The following is an 18,663-nucleotide window of genomic DNA, read 5'->3' as shown; positions in this document are numbered from 1 at the left end:
TTCAAGGAAATTTTGGTGTGTGGACTTTCCTGAAACAGGCATAAATGTGTTTGCTAATGATACATTGTGATTCGGTCTATCAATTCAGCAGCAGATAAAATATCCTCTGCAACATGAGTTTTAAATCTTGTCTTCCTGGCACCATACTTCCCTTAAAATGAATTTCTGAAGTACATTTGCACAACTAAATGACCTCATTCTGTTGTCAAGTCAGCTTTAAAAAACAGTTTCTCCATACAGTCGCACTGGAGATGGTATCTTGATAAAATTTTCAGACAGTGATTTAAAAAAGGCCAGAAAGAACCCCAAGATTCTGGACAACATGTTTTCTGGAGACAATATTGTCTGATTCTAAACTCAGTCCGGATATTAAGTAAAGATAATCACAAATTCTTTCATTTCAAATATTAAAAAATTCAAATAACCATCATATTATGATTATTACTGATCCACTCTGAAGGAAATAGAACCACCAACATGGTGATTCTTGAAGTTAAAACATAATAGTTTCAAAAATATCAAGGAGAGTAATACTGCATGAGCTATAAATCTCAAATGAAAAACAGAATATCCTGAAATTATTCAGCAATCAGACTATATCCCTCGAGAAAAAAAGCAGAATTAATATTTCAAGTCAATGACGTTTCTCTCAATAGATACTATCTGACTTAGTGACTGTATTTAATTTTTTAAAAATTGTGTTACTATCAGAGTTAAGCGTTCCTTTCAAGCAATGTCGTTTACAAATTTTATTGAGATCTCCATGTAGGGGAAAAGGAGAAGATGTGTAAATATTTGTCATGAACATGAATATAGTTATCATTTAGGTCTAAAAGGCACAAAACTCCATATCATAGTTATTATAAATAACGTGTGAAACAAATTTATTTCTGGAAACCTTAGCCTTGGCTATTAACCAAGTCCATCTCACTCAATTATTTCACAAACCACTACAGTTCATCATAAAGGACCTCTGGCCTTTAATAAATTTGAGTTTCAGGCAGTGAAATCAAATCTGATTGAGTTCTTTCTATTGAATAATTATGTACATCAGATGGGAATCAAGCCAACTGAATTGGCTAGGACTTTATTTCTGAACATCATGAGAAATAAAGGTTAATGCCCAGTGATGTGGCTTTAATATCTATTTCTAAATGTAGTTAATTTTCAAAAGAGGTTTGTTTAAAAAAAAGGGATCGATGAGAGGGACATTATTGTCCCTGAATCTATCATCTTTCATGTTCATGGAAGGAAGACTTCTGCAAAAGGGATCCAAAAATAATGTCAATTCGAAGTAGATATGTTTTTTGTTCTCATAGATACATAAGTAGTTGAATTTTTGTCTAAGTTTGTTTTATTTTATATCAATTATTCGGCAGTGTAGACTGGTACTACCTTCGAAAGCTACTGTATATGGGTAACGAATTTCAGTATAAGGCCAATGTAAAGATTATAAAAATCTAACAATTGTTAGCATGTTAACTGACCAATTCTACCATCATGGCACTGTCCCATTGTAAGTAACTTATAAGACTATACTTGCAATAAACATGAAAATTCAAGAAAAAAGACTTTAGATGAACCTATAACTAGCCACAACTTCCAACTTAATTCCCACATAGAACATGGAACATGGAATATATTCTAGTACAGTACTGGAATAGGCCTTTTGGCCCACAATATCTGTGCTGATCAAGATGCTGATCCAAAATGATCTTTCTGCACATAGTCTACATCCTTTCACTCCCTACATGCTCATGTGCATATATAAACACCTCTTAAATATTGCTATTGTATACTGTAGCTTCCACCACCGCACCTTGCAATACTTTCCAAGCACCTACCACTCTCTATATTTTAAAAAAAATGGCCTCGTAAATTTCCTTTAAACTTTCCCTCTCTCATCTTAAATCTCTGCCATTTAGTATTTGATATTCCCACCCTGGGAAAATGATTCTGGCTACCTACCCAATCTGTACCTCTCATAACTTTATATACTTCTGTCAGAATGTCTGCCCAGCTCCCAGAGCTCCAGAGTTTGAATACAAATTTGTCCAACCACTCCTTATAATTGTAATCAAGGCAACATCCTGATGAACCTCTTCTGCATCCTTTCCACGATCTCCCCATAATGCGACAATCAGTACTGTACAATTACTTCAAATGTGGCCTTACTAAAGTTTTACATAGTTGAAACCTGCACATGCAACTTTCATACTCAACATCCCGACCAATGAAGACACAGAAACACATTCCAAATAATGAACAAAATCATTTAGAAAAAGTTGAAAACTATCTCAGCTGGTGATAAGAAAGGCCCTATCACAATCTCTGTATCTTAATGAAAATAATATCTTTTCTATACAAATCCTATTTCACAGCACACTTGCAGTTAAGTCTGGACTGTGAAAGCTAAGCAGAACTTAATCATACTCACATTGTGAGCCGATCATTTCTAAGCAGTCACTTTCATTTCCCTGTTATATCTAAATAAAACTTAGCATATCAAAAACTTAATTATCACATGAAGTGCATGTTTTCAGGGCTTCTACTTAGCACAATGATGTATTTGCTCAGCAAGATGAAGAAACATATTTTTCAATTCACTTTATGTTTTTAATCATTCCAGGTTGTCAGGCATAAATCACATTTATATGAAGCTTTTTGTGCTAGTATGCATCCAGTGCTGTTTCTGCGCTGAAATATTATTCTTTGTAAAAGTCCTATTAAATATTGCATTTCAGACAGTGATAACTTCGTCTTTTACTGCAGATTGATTCTATAATCATAGTTCAGAATAAGCTAAGATAAGTGGCTTGAATTTTTCACATCTTTCTATGCTCATGAAAAGGAAATCTAACAGAAAGAGGAATTTTATTTGGTTAGTTGAAATGATTAAACATGTTATGCAATAGAGGCAGAAGTTGGTCTAATTTTGTGTTAGATCTCCAAGCAACTTTGGGGGCTGTTGATGATATATGAACAGTAAGCAGATGCTGATATATATGGTAACCAATTATTGTACAATCTAGAAGTCTGTATAAAACAAAAAAAAACTGCAAACAACTGCTCTAGAAATGATTACTTCTTGCAAGTCTTTTTTTTAGATTTTAAAGGTAAAAACATACAACTTTAATATGTATTATCATACACAGGTATCTCATACAGTCAGTGCCACTTTATTAGGTACATCTGTACACCTGCTCATTAATGCAAATAATCCAATCATGCTGAAGCAACTCAGTGCGTAAAAGCATGCAGACGTGGTCAAGAGGTTCAGTTGTTGCTCCGATTAAACATCAGAGTGGGGAAGAAATGTGATCTAAGTGACTTTGACTGTGGAACGATTGTTGGTGTCAGGTCGGGTAGTGTTCACAGAGAATGATGTGAAAAATTAAAAGCAGTCAATGAGCAGCAGTTCTGTGGGTGAAATTGCCTTGTAGTGAGAGAGGTCAGAGGAGAAGTATTGTACTGGATCAAGCTGACTGTAACGGAAATCACCACATGTTACAACAATGATGTGCGGAAGAGCATCTCTGAACGTACAACATGTTGAATCTTGAAGTGGATAGGCTACAGCAGCAGAAAACTATGAACATCCACTCAGTTGCTATTTTACTAGGTACAAGAGGTCCCTAATAAAGTGGCCTCTAGTGTATAAGCAAAGACAAACTTTGCCAAATATTACATTACTGTCCTATTTCCCATTTTGAACAAGCTTCAGGTACAGGAGAAACTGTACCGAGGCTACGTGTACAGCATAGTTTATTAATAAGTACAAAACCTATGAAAGGAACACTTCTTCAAGACCAGCATCTAGATGTAAAATGTAAAGCAGTGCAGCAGATAAATGGATTGATTGTTTTTTACAATGGCATTGCAGAAACATATGGGGAATGATGTTTTCCTTATGCCATTTGATAGTTATGTGTACTTGCTTTCATTGAGTAATTTCCCACACATTTACCTTTTCTTCCTCTTGGTATGCACACTATCCTAAGCCTACCTATAAATTTTCACAATTATTCTGCAGGCTCCACATTAACCCACTACTACTCTTAGTGCTCTGAAAGCTGGTGCAGAACGGAAGGGAGGCTCTAAGAACAGCAGGTTCAAACTCACACTGCAAAAAAAGACACTTCGATCAATGTTATTATTAAAACGACCACATGTACCTTTTGGAGAGGCAATGATGGAACCAGGCATGGACAGTGTTTGCCCATTTTTGTTCCTGTACTTTCTTCATTTGATTTCTTTCAAAATCACACATAGACAGCCTAGTACCGTAGGATAAATTAATCCGTGTTTCACGTTATACGGCATGTGCCACTGCTCTTGGCAAAATCCTTCCAATGATTCAGCCCAATTATTTAGAAAGGAGTGATCAATCTTCGTTTTAAGCTGTGTTATAATTGATTCTAACTTCTGCAAGCACTAGCACAAAGGTTAGAATCCAGACTTATAAACAGAAAGTGTGTTAAATGGATATGCACATCGTAGCAGTGTTCAACAAAAAAAAAATCAATGGACAGGAAGCTTTTAATTTATTTATTGAGATACAGCATGGAATAGATACTTGCTGCACCGGCCAACAACCTCCGATTTAACCCGAGCCTAATCACAGGACAAGTTCAAAGACCAATTAACCTACCGACTAGTACATTGTTGGTCTGTGGGAGGACACCCATGCAATCATGGAGAGAACGTACAAAGTCCTTACAGACAGCGGCAAGCGTTGAACTCAGGTTGCTTCTACTGTAAAGCGTGCTAATCACTATGCCACCATGCTGCCCCATAGCCCCAACTTTGCTAAAGAGGACAGAGATAAAACATTAGGGGCCAAGCTTCATAGCTTTATGTGTATAAGAAAATAAGTACCAATCTAACAAAACTCAACTACTATCTAGTTCTGGCACACAGCATCAGTGTCTACCCATGGATGGGGTGGAATATCTCAATTTTGGAACTGTGCTTGGATCAGATCATGGAACTCCTGTGATTGTTTCCCTATAGATTAATGGAATAACTAAGGAACAATCTCATTGCAGAGAAGATCATACGATAGGAATGGAATATGTTGTTAGATGTTGTTACCATGACATTATTTCCTATCAGTTACCATATGTACAGCCTAACATCACTTTATGGACAGGCAATCAATCTTTGTACATAAGCTATCTTATTTATTTATATTTACGGTGTGATTTTTGTTATTATTATTGTGTTCTTAATCTTTCATGTTTTTTTTTGTGCTGCATCAGATCCAGAATAACAATTATTTTGTTCTCCTTACACTTGTATACAGGAAATGACATTAAACAATCTTGAATCTTGCACCTCAATTCAAATGACTCTCTCAAGTTAAACATTGATAGTCTTGGTGCAGCAGTTTTTCAGATGACCTGCTGTTCAGTGAAGTGCTGTGAATCATACTCCAGATTGATGATGGCTTTCTCCCACTTATATTTATCATCCTTGATGTTAACTGTATCGCCGTAAGACCATAAGATGTTGGAGCAGAATTAGGCTAGGCCATTCAGCCCATCAAGTCTGCTCCACCATTCCATCATGGCTGATCCCAGATCCCACTTGACCCCATACACCTGCCTTCTCGCCATATCCTTTGATGCCCTGACTGATCGGGAAACGATCAATTTCCACCTTAAGTACACCCACGGACGGCATCCATCGCAGTCTGTGGCAGAGCACTCCACAGATTCGCAACACTCTGGCTGAAAAAAAATCTGTTCTAAAATGTTGCCCCTCAGATTTGAGGCTGTGCCCTCTAGTTCTGGATATCCCAACAGGAAACATCCTCTCTACGTCCACCCTATCTAGTTGTTTAAACATTCAGTAGGTTTCAATGAGATCCCCCTGCTTTCTTCTAAATTCCAGTGAGTACAGCCCCAAAGCTGCCAAATGCCCCTCATATGTTAACGTCTTCATTCTCAGAATCATCCTTGTGAACCTCTTCTGAACTCTCTTCAATGACAACACATCCATTCTGAGATACAGGCCAAAACTGTTGACAATACTCCAAGTGCAGCCTGACTAGTGTCTCATAAAGTTTCAGCATTATCTCCTTGTTTTTGTATCTTATTCCCCTTGAAGTAAATGCCAGCATTGCATTTGCCTTCTTTACCACAGACTCAACCAGTGAATTAACCTTCTGGGAGACTTGCATGAGGACTCCTAAGTCCCTTTGCACCCTTTATGTTTGAATTTTCTCCCCATTTACATAATAGTCTGCACTATTCTTTTACCAAAATGCATTATCATACATTTCCCAATGCTGTATTCCATCTGCCACTTTTTTGCCCATTCTCCCAATTTGTTTTAAGTCCTGCAATCGCATTGCCTACCTACCTACCCTTCTGCCTATCTTCGTATCATCCACAAGGTTTGCCACAAAGCCATCAACTCCGTTATCCAAACCATTGACCAATCATTTACCTTCACTCTCAGGATGAAAATCCTCACCCATATTTTCTTTCCATTTCACATTAACATGTGCATGACATGGGAAGCTACAACAATAAATGAAAAGCTGTTGGAGGAAGCCACTTAGCCTAACAAGCCAGAGAGTTCATTGTACAAGGTCTCAACTGGTCTGCAAAATGACTGTTCAAGTCAATCTATGGTCCTAGTTGAGGTGAAACGTGGCAAATGAGAATAGATTGCCTTGAAGGGGCACTAATCAGGTTGCAGCAATAGTTCTTATCTTTAAGCAGTCATGCATATAGTCAAATATAGGGGTTAACAAAAGAATATTTTAATGTTAAAGTATCATAGCATAAGCATCGAAGGAGACCGTGGAACAGCCTCACACTGTCATCCTTGCTGATAATGGAGAGAGGACACTTGTTGACTTTAGCATGGCATCAGCTACTGTATCTAGCATATCCAAATATGCATTGCAGTTTATTGCGGAGTGAGTAAACCCAGGAAATCAAGTGCTGTGATCACTTTGGCTGTGATACACTGCAGTGTGTTATTAGTCTGTTGGCAGACAGCACAGTCTTTCAAAACATACCCAAAGAGGATACATTTTCTAATGAATCATTATTGTGAGAAATTATGATACACTATGGAGTGCAAGGATATCAGCAAGCACTCCTCTTAGTTTGTCTATCTTAGCTAAAACTACTCCATTTCCACCCCCATGCCATGGTCTTTCAGCCTTTTGCTAATGCTGCCCAGCCTATAGCCAGGATGGAGAGGCTGAAAGCTAAAGTGATTTCCAGTTTATGATAGAGATGGCACTTCTCCTCTCTCACCACCACCCTACACACTCCCCCTGATCCTCAGACTGCACACATTTCCTGGAGATTATGTGGTCATTGATGAAGTAATGATAGCCCCACAAAGTCAGACAAAAACACTGGCAAATGATCCCAAAAAAATATGACAGTCATGACTTTATTAATTTGGACTTTTCTTAAATAGAAGCAAATGCAATTTAATTCAAGATTGTCTTAAAATTACAATAACTACATCTCAAGATTCATGCTGGAAAATGACCCTAGTTTTTTTTTGATGACAAGATTAGGAAGGTAAATAAAATTTTTTGCTATTTTCTGCATGATGCAACTACTTTACTTATTGACTTATTGCAACACTCAAAGAGAGCATTCAGTCCATTATGTCCATGACAGCTCCCAAAAGACCAATCTCATTGGCCCCATTTCTCCCTCCTTATGTCTCTGAAGCCCTGCAATGTACTCTCTCATGCCCATTATCCCCACTTAACTCTTTGCTAACACAGGGAAATAATTTACAGTCATCAGATAAACTGCCCCACAACATCTTTGCAAACATGAGTAAAATGTGACTGGATTGCATCATCAATAGCTCATCTCTTTGATGTCTTCTAGTTGGATATGACTGTGATAAATTTAGACTACATTTATCTTCTGACAGTGGAATCAGTACAGATACCCTACTAATTCCAAACATATCTTTTGTGACTCTCAACAAAAGCCACCAGAGAGACATGCTGATGGCAGCATAAAAATATTTATCTGGCACACGCACAAGCTGACAGTATTTGGAGACATTCTGGAGAGCGGCTCCCTGACGCAGTGAACATCACATTTTAATATGCTGAAGATCAAAGGTAACAGCAGGACAATTCTATAGTTACAATGCATTCCTAATGCTTCATTTAAATTACATATAATTTAAAAACACAAAGATCTTCACACCAACAATCCATACACCCAAAATGATTGTTAATCACTGCTGTTTCTCAGCTGCTTTCATGCATATGCAGACATCTCGGGTCAGTGGGGTGGTTCTTGATCAATGGGGTGTTTCCTGTTTTGCATGTGACCCCAATCTGCTGCTGCAGGAAAACCATTCTTCTGAGCTGCATTTTAAATTCAATATAGGATCGTCATTCAGACCTGAAGACTGGTTGCTGTTGAAGTTAATATTTGCTATATATTGTAACTCCAGAATACACCCTAATAATATTTGTGTTTCCATTTGTGCTACAATTATGTTCATAACATTGTACTCTCTGTAAATAAGCTTAAAGATTATGTAAATAACTGGTTTGCTTGTATATTCTTAGATTGCATGTTAGACTCAAATCTTGCTGGCTAGTACATTTTGCTCTATGTGCATGGAAGCCAATGAAGTAATAATTCAACTTCCTTTTTATTTGCCATAGTAGCCTCCAATGAAGTAGTAGGTTTTAGTCTAGAACGAGAACAAGCAATACTTGACCCAGGAAGATAATTGCCTCTCCTCTTGAATCTATTAACACTTAGCATCGTATGTTAAGGGAACAGTAGGTCAAAATTCCACAGGTTTGGCTATAAAGTGTAAAATACATTCATGCGGGAACAAAATCTCTGAAAGAGTGCTCTGAAAACAGTCATAGAGAGAGAAAAATATTAATATTCAAAGATTTGTCTAGGAATATTTCCCTTGTTTTAAATTCCAGAGTCAATCTTAGCCTTTTTTAAAGGCTAAGTATAAAATTGTATTTCAAAGACATACGAGGGGTGATTGATAAGTTTGTGGCCTAAGGTAGAAGGAGTCAAATTTAGAAAACCTAGTACATTTATTTTTAACTATAGTCCCCTCCTACATTTACATAGGTAGTCCAGTGGTCGTGGAGCATACGGATCCCTCCTTTGTAGAAGTTGACGTCTTGGACTTCCAGAAAGTGGTCCACAGCAGGGGTGATTGATAAGTTCGTGCCCTAAGGTAGAAGGAGATGAGTTATACAGTTCTCGTTACATGCACGTGCAGTTCAACTCTTTGAGTGATTATGCAGAAAGTTTGAAGTTAATAACTTATCTCCTTCTACCTTAGGGCACGAACTTATCAATCACCCCTGCTGTGGACCACTTTCTGGAGGTCCAAGACGCCGACTTCTACAAAGAAGGGATCCGTATGCTCCACGACTGCTGGACTAAGTGTGTAAATGTAGGAGGGGACTACGTTGAAAAATAAATGTGCTAGTTTTTCTAAAATTGACTCCCTCTACCTTAGGCCACAAACTTATCAATCACCCCTCGTAATTTATTTTCTGTTCCAGTCTTCACTGGTGACGAGGGACTTCTTGTGGGATTCATCTCTGAAGAAATAAGCTATGAAGGATCATAGATTAAAAACATTCCTGCACTGTTCCAAATATTTATAATTTGCAATTAACTCTGATGGCTTGATTGAATCTGATATCAACATTTTACAACACAGAATCCAATTATTTCTCCAGACAGCTTAATAGAGTTATAGAGTTTTATGCAGCATGGAGTCAGGCCCTTTGGCTCATCTCATCCATGCTGACCAAGATGTCTACCTGAGCTAGTCCTATTTGTCTGCATTTGACCCACATCCCTCAAAACCTTTCCTACCCATAACACAAATTTATTGACAATATATTTTAAAAATAACCTTCAATACTGCACAATATGCATGTTTGCTGACATTTGCTTTTCTTGCCTTCCTAAAGAAATGAAGTAAAAATCATAACAGTGTTTGGTTACAAGGTTTTTCTCATAAATAAATACTAATTAATCTTCTAATTATTTGTTGAAGTATTCTAAGAAAATAATGCTGTACTTAGATATGAATTCAGCAAGATTGTGACACGAGATAACTGGGATCAATTTCAACAGAAAATATTATGGGACTTCTGCATATTTGGCTGGTGGCAATTTCTATTTTTAATGACATGAATCATGAAAACTTGGTAACTTGAGCTTGATTCCCAACTCTAAGGTCGCTGAGTACCCATCAGATAATTTTAGCTGAAAGAGGTTCTTATCAGTGTTGGAAACAAAGTGATGAAGGGTAAGAAGCATCTCACCTTGGAGGGAATCTGATTACACTGCTATTGTTAATGATGGCAGTAATAACGAAAATCTGAGAGCGATCTGATGAAAAGTTCAATTGTCTGAAACATTAGCTCTGTTTCTTTCTACACAGACGCTGCCTGGTCTGCGGTGCATTTCCAACATTTTTGTTATTATTTCAGTTTTCAATCAACAGTAGTATTATTCTACTTCTTGAGAGAATGCATTTTGTCTAATGTGTAAACAAGTTTTAAAAGAAAGTAAATAAAACAAGAACTTTGTAATTTGTTTCTGGACAGGTTAAGTCTGTCATATATTTTTCTTTGGATTTCGAAATGACATGCGGCTGCAGTAATTTACTTCCATGAGGCTTTGAAATCTGGGAGCAATTCTTTTTGACTGCCACATACTGCCACATGCCTAATAATTATACTCCCTATTATGTAGAAATGGCCATATATAATACAAATATTTGTAATACAAGTCTGTGGACAAAAATAGGAAAGATGATAAATTAGCATGGGGGGAATAGAAATATCTTGGGGTTATTACTAGGCTGCCATTAATTAAAAAAATGTTTTATGTGGTGTACTGAATAGTTCAGACTAAATATACATGCCTTCCTTGAAGGCTCATATGAAATAGTTGACACGAACATGATTGACATGCATAGCCAAATGACCATGTTGTACATATTATGTAAGTAACACTCATTGTGATGCAAGATTTTTATTTTTATTATGTCTCAAGATGGTGCAATGGATCATCCTCCTGTTAGCAATTCAACAGCATGAAGGAAATCGTGCCAACCAACTGTTAATTCCTCTCCAGACTTCTTCCTGAGACCTAACTAAGGACCAACAGACTGAACAGATGCTGCGGGCACTGGAAATGTGAGATTAATGACGTTGTTAGAATTTTGAGTGAGTGACCTGTTATCAGAGTAAGCCAGTTCAAGCACAAACTGGAAGGCTGGTTATCTGAATTGTGTTCATTCATTCCTGAGTGCTGAGGGTTGCAACAAGCCTAATGGAAGATCTAATGTACACCAGACTTCACTGAAGCAAATGTTACAGATCAAAAGCAGAAGTGTTAGAGTAGGAAAGGGAAATTAAGCTGACACTGAAGGCTCAGTTTCACCCTTGTAGACTGACTGATCATCCAGTCTGTTTTAGAATTTTCCAATGAACTGGAAACCATATGAAGAAGAGCAACGAATGCAGCACACTAATCTGGAAGAAGTACAATTTTCCATTGAGAAGCGTGTGTCCCAGCACAGCCCAGGTAGTAGTCGAGTACAAGACCCCTCCAGCAGGTAACCATCTCTGCTGACAGAACAGCATTGTGAAACACCATCTACAGACCAAAGTTACCTCTGTCACTAAATGTTAAATACAATCACAAACATTCAAAATTACATAGTATCTGTTTAAAAATTGCTAAGACAATTTAAACTAATTTTACTAGATTCCAAAAGCACACACAGTGTATACACAGATGAAGACCTCTTATGAGCCAATTATATTATTACCAGGCTTACAACTTCAAAATGCAATGAAGGTAGTCAGCACCTTCCCCACGTATAAGCAGTCTTCATTCTTCACAGTAAGTCAAAGACTGAGTTTATAGCACAATACATGTATGCACAGGTGCAATGAAAAACTTTGCATCAGCATCACAGGCACACACAGCATCACATAAACAACAATCACAAGAAAAACATAAATTATTTACATTTTTACCAGAAAGGACACAATTACAACAATAAAAATTTCCAACTTAGTACCAAGTGTCATGGTATTGCTAACTAGCGATTAGTATTTTACTGGCTGGTTCAAGAAGGGAATGGTTGAAGGGAAGTCACTGTTTTTGAAGCTAGTGCTGTGGGACTTTTGGCTTTGGTTGCTGCAAAAAGGTGGCATGGCCTGGATGGTGGGATTTTTGATGATGAATGTTGTCCTCTTGTGGTAGTACCTATTGCAGATTTTACCAGTGGTGGAAAGGGATGTGCTCGTGATGTATTGTGCATAGTCCACTACTCCCTGCAATTGCTTAGATCCCTGAGCATTTGAAATGTCACATAAGAGCATCATGCACCCAGTCAGAATACTTTCAACAGTACATCTGTAGAAAATTGTTAGAGTGTTTGGTGAAAAGCTATCCTCCTTAACTTCATTAGAATTCTTCCCTTATGATTGCATCTATGTGCTGGACCAGGGACAGATCATCTAATAAGGTGACTTGCTAAAGCTGCTGACTTTCTCCACCACCAATCCCCCAATGTAGGCCACAGCCTGTTCACCTCTTTCCCCTTTCTGAAATCAATAGTTTTGCTGATGTTCAGCAAGAGGTTATTATTACGGCATCACTCAATCATATGGGCTATCCTGCCATAAGGATAGCCAAATGCAAACAACACTAATATCAGAACATGCTGTATTATTTGCCTATGCTTTTGCACCCATCCAATTGCAAAACTTTTGCTTTCAGAAACTTTTCTTTTAAGCACAAGGTTTGTGTAAGCTGGTCCCTACCTTGGGTAAGCTGGTCTTCACCCCTGGTCCTCAATCTATTTTTGCTGTTCTGAACTGATGGAAAGGGAAGATTCATTTTCTTGTTCTGTTGCAAACAAAATTAGAATCTTATTAACATAGAATATTTTTTCATTAGCACAGCAATTTAATTCAATTTTAATTAAAGCTTTACTACATTTCCTAATTGTTACATTAAAATAAAACAGAAAGAGGATACATTACAAGAAGCTCTCATTGAAATTTGTAGTTGTATAGCTATTTAGTTACTTTAGTACTTTTGTTCAGAGCCACCTCCTGTCAATTATTCCTAACCTGCAAAAAGAATGTAGACGAGATAATATGGTGCCATTAAAAACATCGCTTTCCGGAGAGAAGTGTAACCATGGTCATTTCTAAATCATTTTGTATCACTGGAAATTCAACTAAGCATTTCTGGAGTGATTGGACTTGCATGTTTGGCACAGTTTTAGCATCAGTCCCACATTAATGATGCCAGGCCCATGTACAGCCAACCAAATTAGTCTTTCATATTCTGTGAGAAATAATTTTTATTTATTTTATTGATTGAGATACAGCATAGAGTAGGCCCTTCCAGCCCTTCAAGCTACACTACCCAGCAATCCCCCCAATTCAATGTTAACCTAATCATGGGACAATTTACAATGACCAACTAACCCACTAACCAGTCCGTCCTTGGACTGTCGGAGGACACTGGAGCACCTGAAGGAAACCCACACGGTCACGGGAAGAACATACAAACTCCTTACAGGCAGCAGTAGGAATTGAACCCAGTTCAAATAATCATTGATCACTGATGAAACAATCATGGATTCTTCACAGAGCCAGATACCCGGACCCCACTAAGCTAAGACCTGTGCTCGATTGAAGCCCCATTTTTATTCACAAACCTCAGGTCACCATTTGCCAAAGCTGGCCCCTCGATTGCCTAAACAACCAATCAGTACATCCCTAATTCGAAATCCCAACACTCTGATACTTAATTAGCACATGTCCCAAGTCACCAGCTATCAACTCCTCACCAGCCCTTTCCCATCTCCCAAACCTGACCTTAATTCTAGATGGTGCATTCTTCTTTGTGTACTCTCCAAATTCTGTTCCGTTAAGTCCAAGACCCAGATGAAGTCTGCAGTAAATCTTACAATCACCACATGCAGAAGTCCAGGCATATATCTTCATAGGTAGCAATATAGCCAGGAGAGAAGGATTGCAGACACATTCAATTAACTTCTTTGGCATTTTTTCTTGTTTTATGACTTATGGACAGGGTGAGTACATGCATGCTTTCCCTCCTCGGGTTGGGTGAATCTAGAATTCAAGGCTTATGTGCAAGCTGAAATAGGGTCAGGGGGTAGTACAAATGTGGAATGAGATATCAGCAGAAGTATAGATGTGTTTCAATTGTTACCATTTAAGGGGAGTGTGTGGATGAGAGAGAGATGAAGGGCTATGGTCCAGGTACAGGTAGAAAGCACTAAACAGAAAACCAAGCATGGACTAGGTGGGCCAAGGACCCTGTTTCTGTGCTATAGTGCTCCATGACTCTATCTTTTAGAAATCAGCTGATGCAATTTCTCAAAAGATCCAAAGGAGATTAGAAACCCAAACTTCAGCTTTTTATGAATGTCAGGCATGAAATAGATGGACCAAAGAGCCTGCTTCTGTGACGTAGTGCTCCATGATTCTGTTGAAGACTCTGTCTTTAGGAAATCAGCTGATGCAATTTCTCAAAAAGCCACTGGATCCAAAGGAGATTAGAAACCCAGAATTCAGCTTTTTATGAGGTTATCACCTCTGATGAACACTGATGATAGCATGAGATTTCTAATCACTCAATGGTAGAGATAAAATACCCCACAATTTTCATGATCAAACTGGTCTAACTAGTTACACAATGAAGCAGTCAAGCCTGTATCCAAAGCAGAAAGCTGAAAGATCAAGTTCTACTAAATGGTTTCAACTTCTAACTTTTTCAACTTCTAATTTCAGTTGGTATTTCCTGCATTGTTGAAACTAAGAGTTTTTAAATTGCCTTTTAAATTAAGTCTTTGAATGTCTCTCCAGAAATATTTCCTTGGCACCATCTAAGGAAGAGGAGGAAATTCAGTTGTTTTCTGGCCAATACAAGTTTTCTCAACCAACATCAAAACTGATTAGTTGTTTGTGCGATTAGGTGATGTGTTTACTAACACAATAATAATAAAAGCCCTTCAAAAATAATTAAATGGTTGTGAAACTAAATAGGATATTTATAATGTGTTACATAAATGCAAAATCTTCTCACTGTAATGTTGATTCCTCTCAAGTACTGGAAATGTACTCATTTCAAAGTAGTGCTGGCTGGGCTCCAGAAAAGGTGATCATCATTAATTAATATTGTACTTTCAACAAAGAGGCTCAAAGGATTTTATTTTGAAAAATCGACAGGACTTTAATTTCAGAAATATACTAAAGTAAGCTGAAGGTCATTCCATGAATAGTTAGAATTATAGTGTCAAATGTCGTGTCAATTTCCTCAGTCGTGTGCCTCAGGAGTTGGTGCTGGTCCTATTGGTGTTTGTCGTCTATTTCAACAATTTGGATAAGAATGTATAAGGCATGGTTAGTAAGTTTGCAGGTAGCACAAAAATAGGTGGTATCATGGAAAATGGAGAAGGGTAACAAAAATTACAGGGGAATTTTCATCAGCTGAGTAAGTGGGCCAAGGAATGGCAAATGGAGTTTAATTCGGATAAATGTGAAGGTGTTGCATTTTGGAAAGTCAAATCCGCATAGGACTTTCACAGAGATAGCAAGCCCCTGAGGAGTGTTGTAAAGCAGAGTGACTCAGAGCACATAGTTCCCTGAAGGTGGAGTCACAGGTAGATGGGGCGGTGAGGAAGGTTTTGGCACAGCAGCCTTTGTAAGTCAGAGTATTGAATATAAATGTTCGAAGTACAATCGTGAGGCTGTACTTGGAGTATTACGTTCAGTTTTGGTCACTCTACTTTTGGAAAGAGTGCAGAAATATTGGTAAGGTTACTACCAGGACATAAAGGACTGAGTTATATTGAGACACTGGATGGTCTAGGACTTTATACCTTGGGGCATAGGAGACTGACAGGTGATCAGTTAGAGGTTAGAGGCCGAAAGCAGGAACATGGGGTTGAGATGGTACAAATAAATCAGCCATGATCAAATGCGGAGCAGACTCAATGGGCCGGATCACCATGTTCTGCTCCTGTATCTTGAGGTCTTATAGTTTTACAGATCTGTATAAAATCATGAGGGGAACAGATCGGGTCTTTTTTCCCAGAGTAGAAAAGGTTAAAACAAGAAGACATCAGTTTAAGGTGAAGGGGGGAAAGAATCAAGAGGAATTTAGGAGCAACTTCTATGCACAATGGGTGGTAAGAATATGGAACGAGCTGTTAGAGGAAATGGTTGAGGCAGGTATAATAAAAGACAAGTACATGGATTGGAGAAGTTTAGAAGGTTATTGACCAAAGGCTGGCAAATGGCACTAGCTTAGATAGTTCACCTTGACTAGCCTGACTCCATGCTGGTTGACCTATGATTCCATACCAGGCAACATCCCGACAAATCTTTTCAGCACTCTCTCAATTTGTACCACATTATTTCTTGAGGTGGCAACCAGAATCGTACATAATACTCCAAATGTTGTCCAGTCAATATTTTGCACAGTTACAACATGACAGTCCAACTCCTATACTCAATGCCTTGTCCTTAGAAGGCAAACATGACGAATGCCTTCTCCATTACTCTTTCCACTGGTGTCACCACTTTCAGTGAACTGTGGACTTGCACTCAAAGTTCCTTCTGTACACTGATGCTCCTAAGGTCCCTTTCGTTTACTCTATATGACTGAACAGAATTTGACTTTCCAAAGTACATTGTATCATAATTGTCTGGATTAAGTTCCATCTACCATCATTGCACCCAACTTTCCAGCTGATCTATGTACCCAAGCATCCTTACATTGCATTATTGCGATCAATTTGTTCACAAGCTTATAATGAGGCCCACTTACATTCTCATCCAAGACAATGATATATATATGACAAACAAAAAATCTCCCAGTCCCAATCCCTATGGTAGACCTCTGTTACAAACTTCATTAAAAGGGCACTCACCCACCATTACTCTCTGCCACTAATCATCCAGCTAACTTTAGATCCAGTTTTCTTTAACCCTATGGACCAGTCCACCATGCAGAAGGTGTTGGTGCAAGGCCTTCCTGAAGTCCATGAAGACCACATCTGCAACTCTGCCTTCATCAGTTTTCTGAGTTACCTCTTCAACAATCTCAACCCAATTTGTGAGATGTGTTCTCCTCTGCATAATACCATACTGACTTCTCCTAATCATCCAGATCCTATACATTGGCTAGTCTAGTCTGTATACTGGAAGTATCCAGTCCCTACACACTTATATCCTCCATCAAGAAATCCTTAAAGCTGTCTGCTTCTTTCTTGACAGCATACCCAACCGGTTCCCTCCACCATTACCCTCCAATGTCTGGTGGAACTGGTCCTCAGCCTCAATAATTTCTGTTTCAGTTCCTCCCACTTTCTCCAAACTCAAGGTGTAGCCATGGACACCCACGTGGGTCCCAGCTATGCCTGTGTTTTTGTTGACTGTGTAGGATAGTCCACATTCCAAGTTTTCCCAGAAAATGCTTCCCAACTCTTTCTACTCTACATTGACAGCTTCATTGGAGCTGCTTCAGGCACCCATGCTGAGATCATCAGTTTCATCAGCTTTGCTTCCAACTTCCACCCTGGCCTTAAATTCATTTGGCCCATTTCTGGTATCCTTCTCTCCTTTCTCGATCTCTCTATCTCCATCTCAGGAGACAAACCGTCTGCCAATATCTTTTATAAAGCTACCAATTCCTGTGGCTATTTTGACTACAACTCTTTTCTGTGCAAATGCTATTCCCTTTTATCAGTTCCTTCATCTTCAGCGCATCTGTGACCTATGATGAAGATTTCCTTTCCAGGACATCAGCAATGTCGTCCTTCTTCAAAAAATGGGGTCCTTTCCTCCTCCATTGATGCTGCCCTCACCAGCATCTCCTCCATTTCCCAGACATCCAATGCTCTCCCCATCTTCCCACTTCCTTAAAAGAGATAGAGTTCCTTTTGTCCTCACCTACCATCCCATGAGCCTCCATATCCAATAAATCATTCTCCACAACTTCCGCCACCTTCAACGGGGTCCCACCACCAAACACAACTTTATCTCCCCCAACCTCCGCTTTCTGCAGAGATTACTCCCTCCATGATTCCTTGTCTATTCGTTCCTCCCCACTAATCCCCCTCCTGGCACTTGTCCCTGCAAGCTGCAGAAGTACTACACCTGCCCATTCACCTCCTCCCTCACCTCCATTCAGAGCCCCAGACAGTCTTTCCAAGTAAGGCAACACTTTACCTGCTAATCTGTTGGTGTCGTCTGCTGTGTCCAGTGCTCCCGATGTGGCCTTCCCTACATTAATGAGACCCGACATACATTTGGGAACTGCTTTGTCCAGCATCTCCGTTCCATCAGCAGAAAGTAGAATTTCCCAGTGGCCAACTATTTTAATTCTTATCTCCATTCCTATTCCAACATGTGTGTCCATGGCCTCCTCTTCTCCATGATGAGGCTACTCTCAGGTTGGAGGAACAACCCCTCATAATCCATCTAGGTAGTCTGATGGTATGAACATCAATACTTCATCTTCTGGAATGTTCCCCTCCCCCTTCCTTCTTCCTCAACTCCCCACTCTGGCTTCTTACTTTTTCTCCTCACCTGCCTAT

The 18,663-nt window shown here is 38.8% G+C and overlaps 1 protein-coding gene across 3 annotated transcripts in view; it reads right to left on the bottom strand.

Moving 5' to 3' along the window:
• The window catches only part of c19h10orf90 (chromosome 19 C10orf90 homolog), a 233,506-nt gene that overhangs the window by 192,355 nt on the left and 22,488 nt on the right, over positions 1 to 18,663 (bottom strand). For all 3 annotated transcript variants that reach the window (XR_010020935.1, XM_063071199.1, XM_063071201.1), the window contains exon 3: positions 12,845 to 12,929. Coding sequence is in view for 2 of the 3 variants with exons in the window: in XM_063071199.1 (XP_062927269.1) it covers positions 12,845 to 12,929 (85 nt within the window). In the remaining variant the exon portion in view is untranslated. The remainder of the gene's footprint in view (positions 1 to 12,844; positions 12,930 to 18,663) is intronic.

This window comes from Mobula hypostoma, chromosome 19 (assembly GCF_963921235.1).
Source record: "Mobula hypostoma chromosome 19, sMobHyp1.1, whole genome shotgun sequence".
Lineage (NCBI taxonomy): Eukaryota > Metazoa > Chordata > Chondrichthyes > Myliobatiformes > Myliobatidae > Mobula > Mobula hypostoma.
This window is presented reverse-complemented; position numbering and strand designations above follow the sequence as displayed.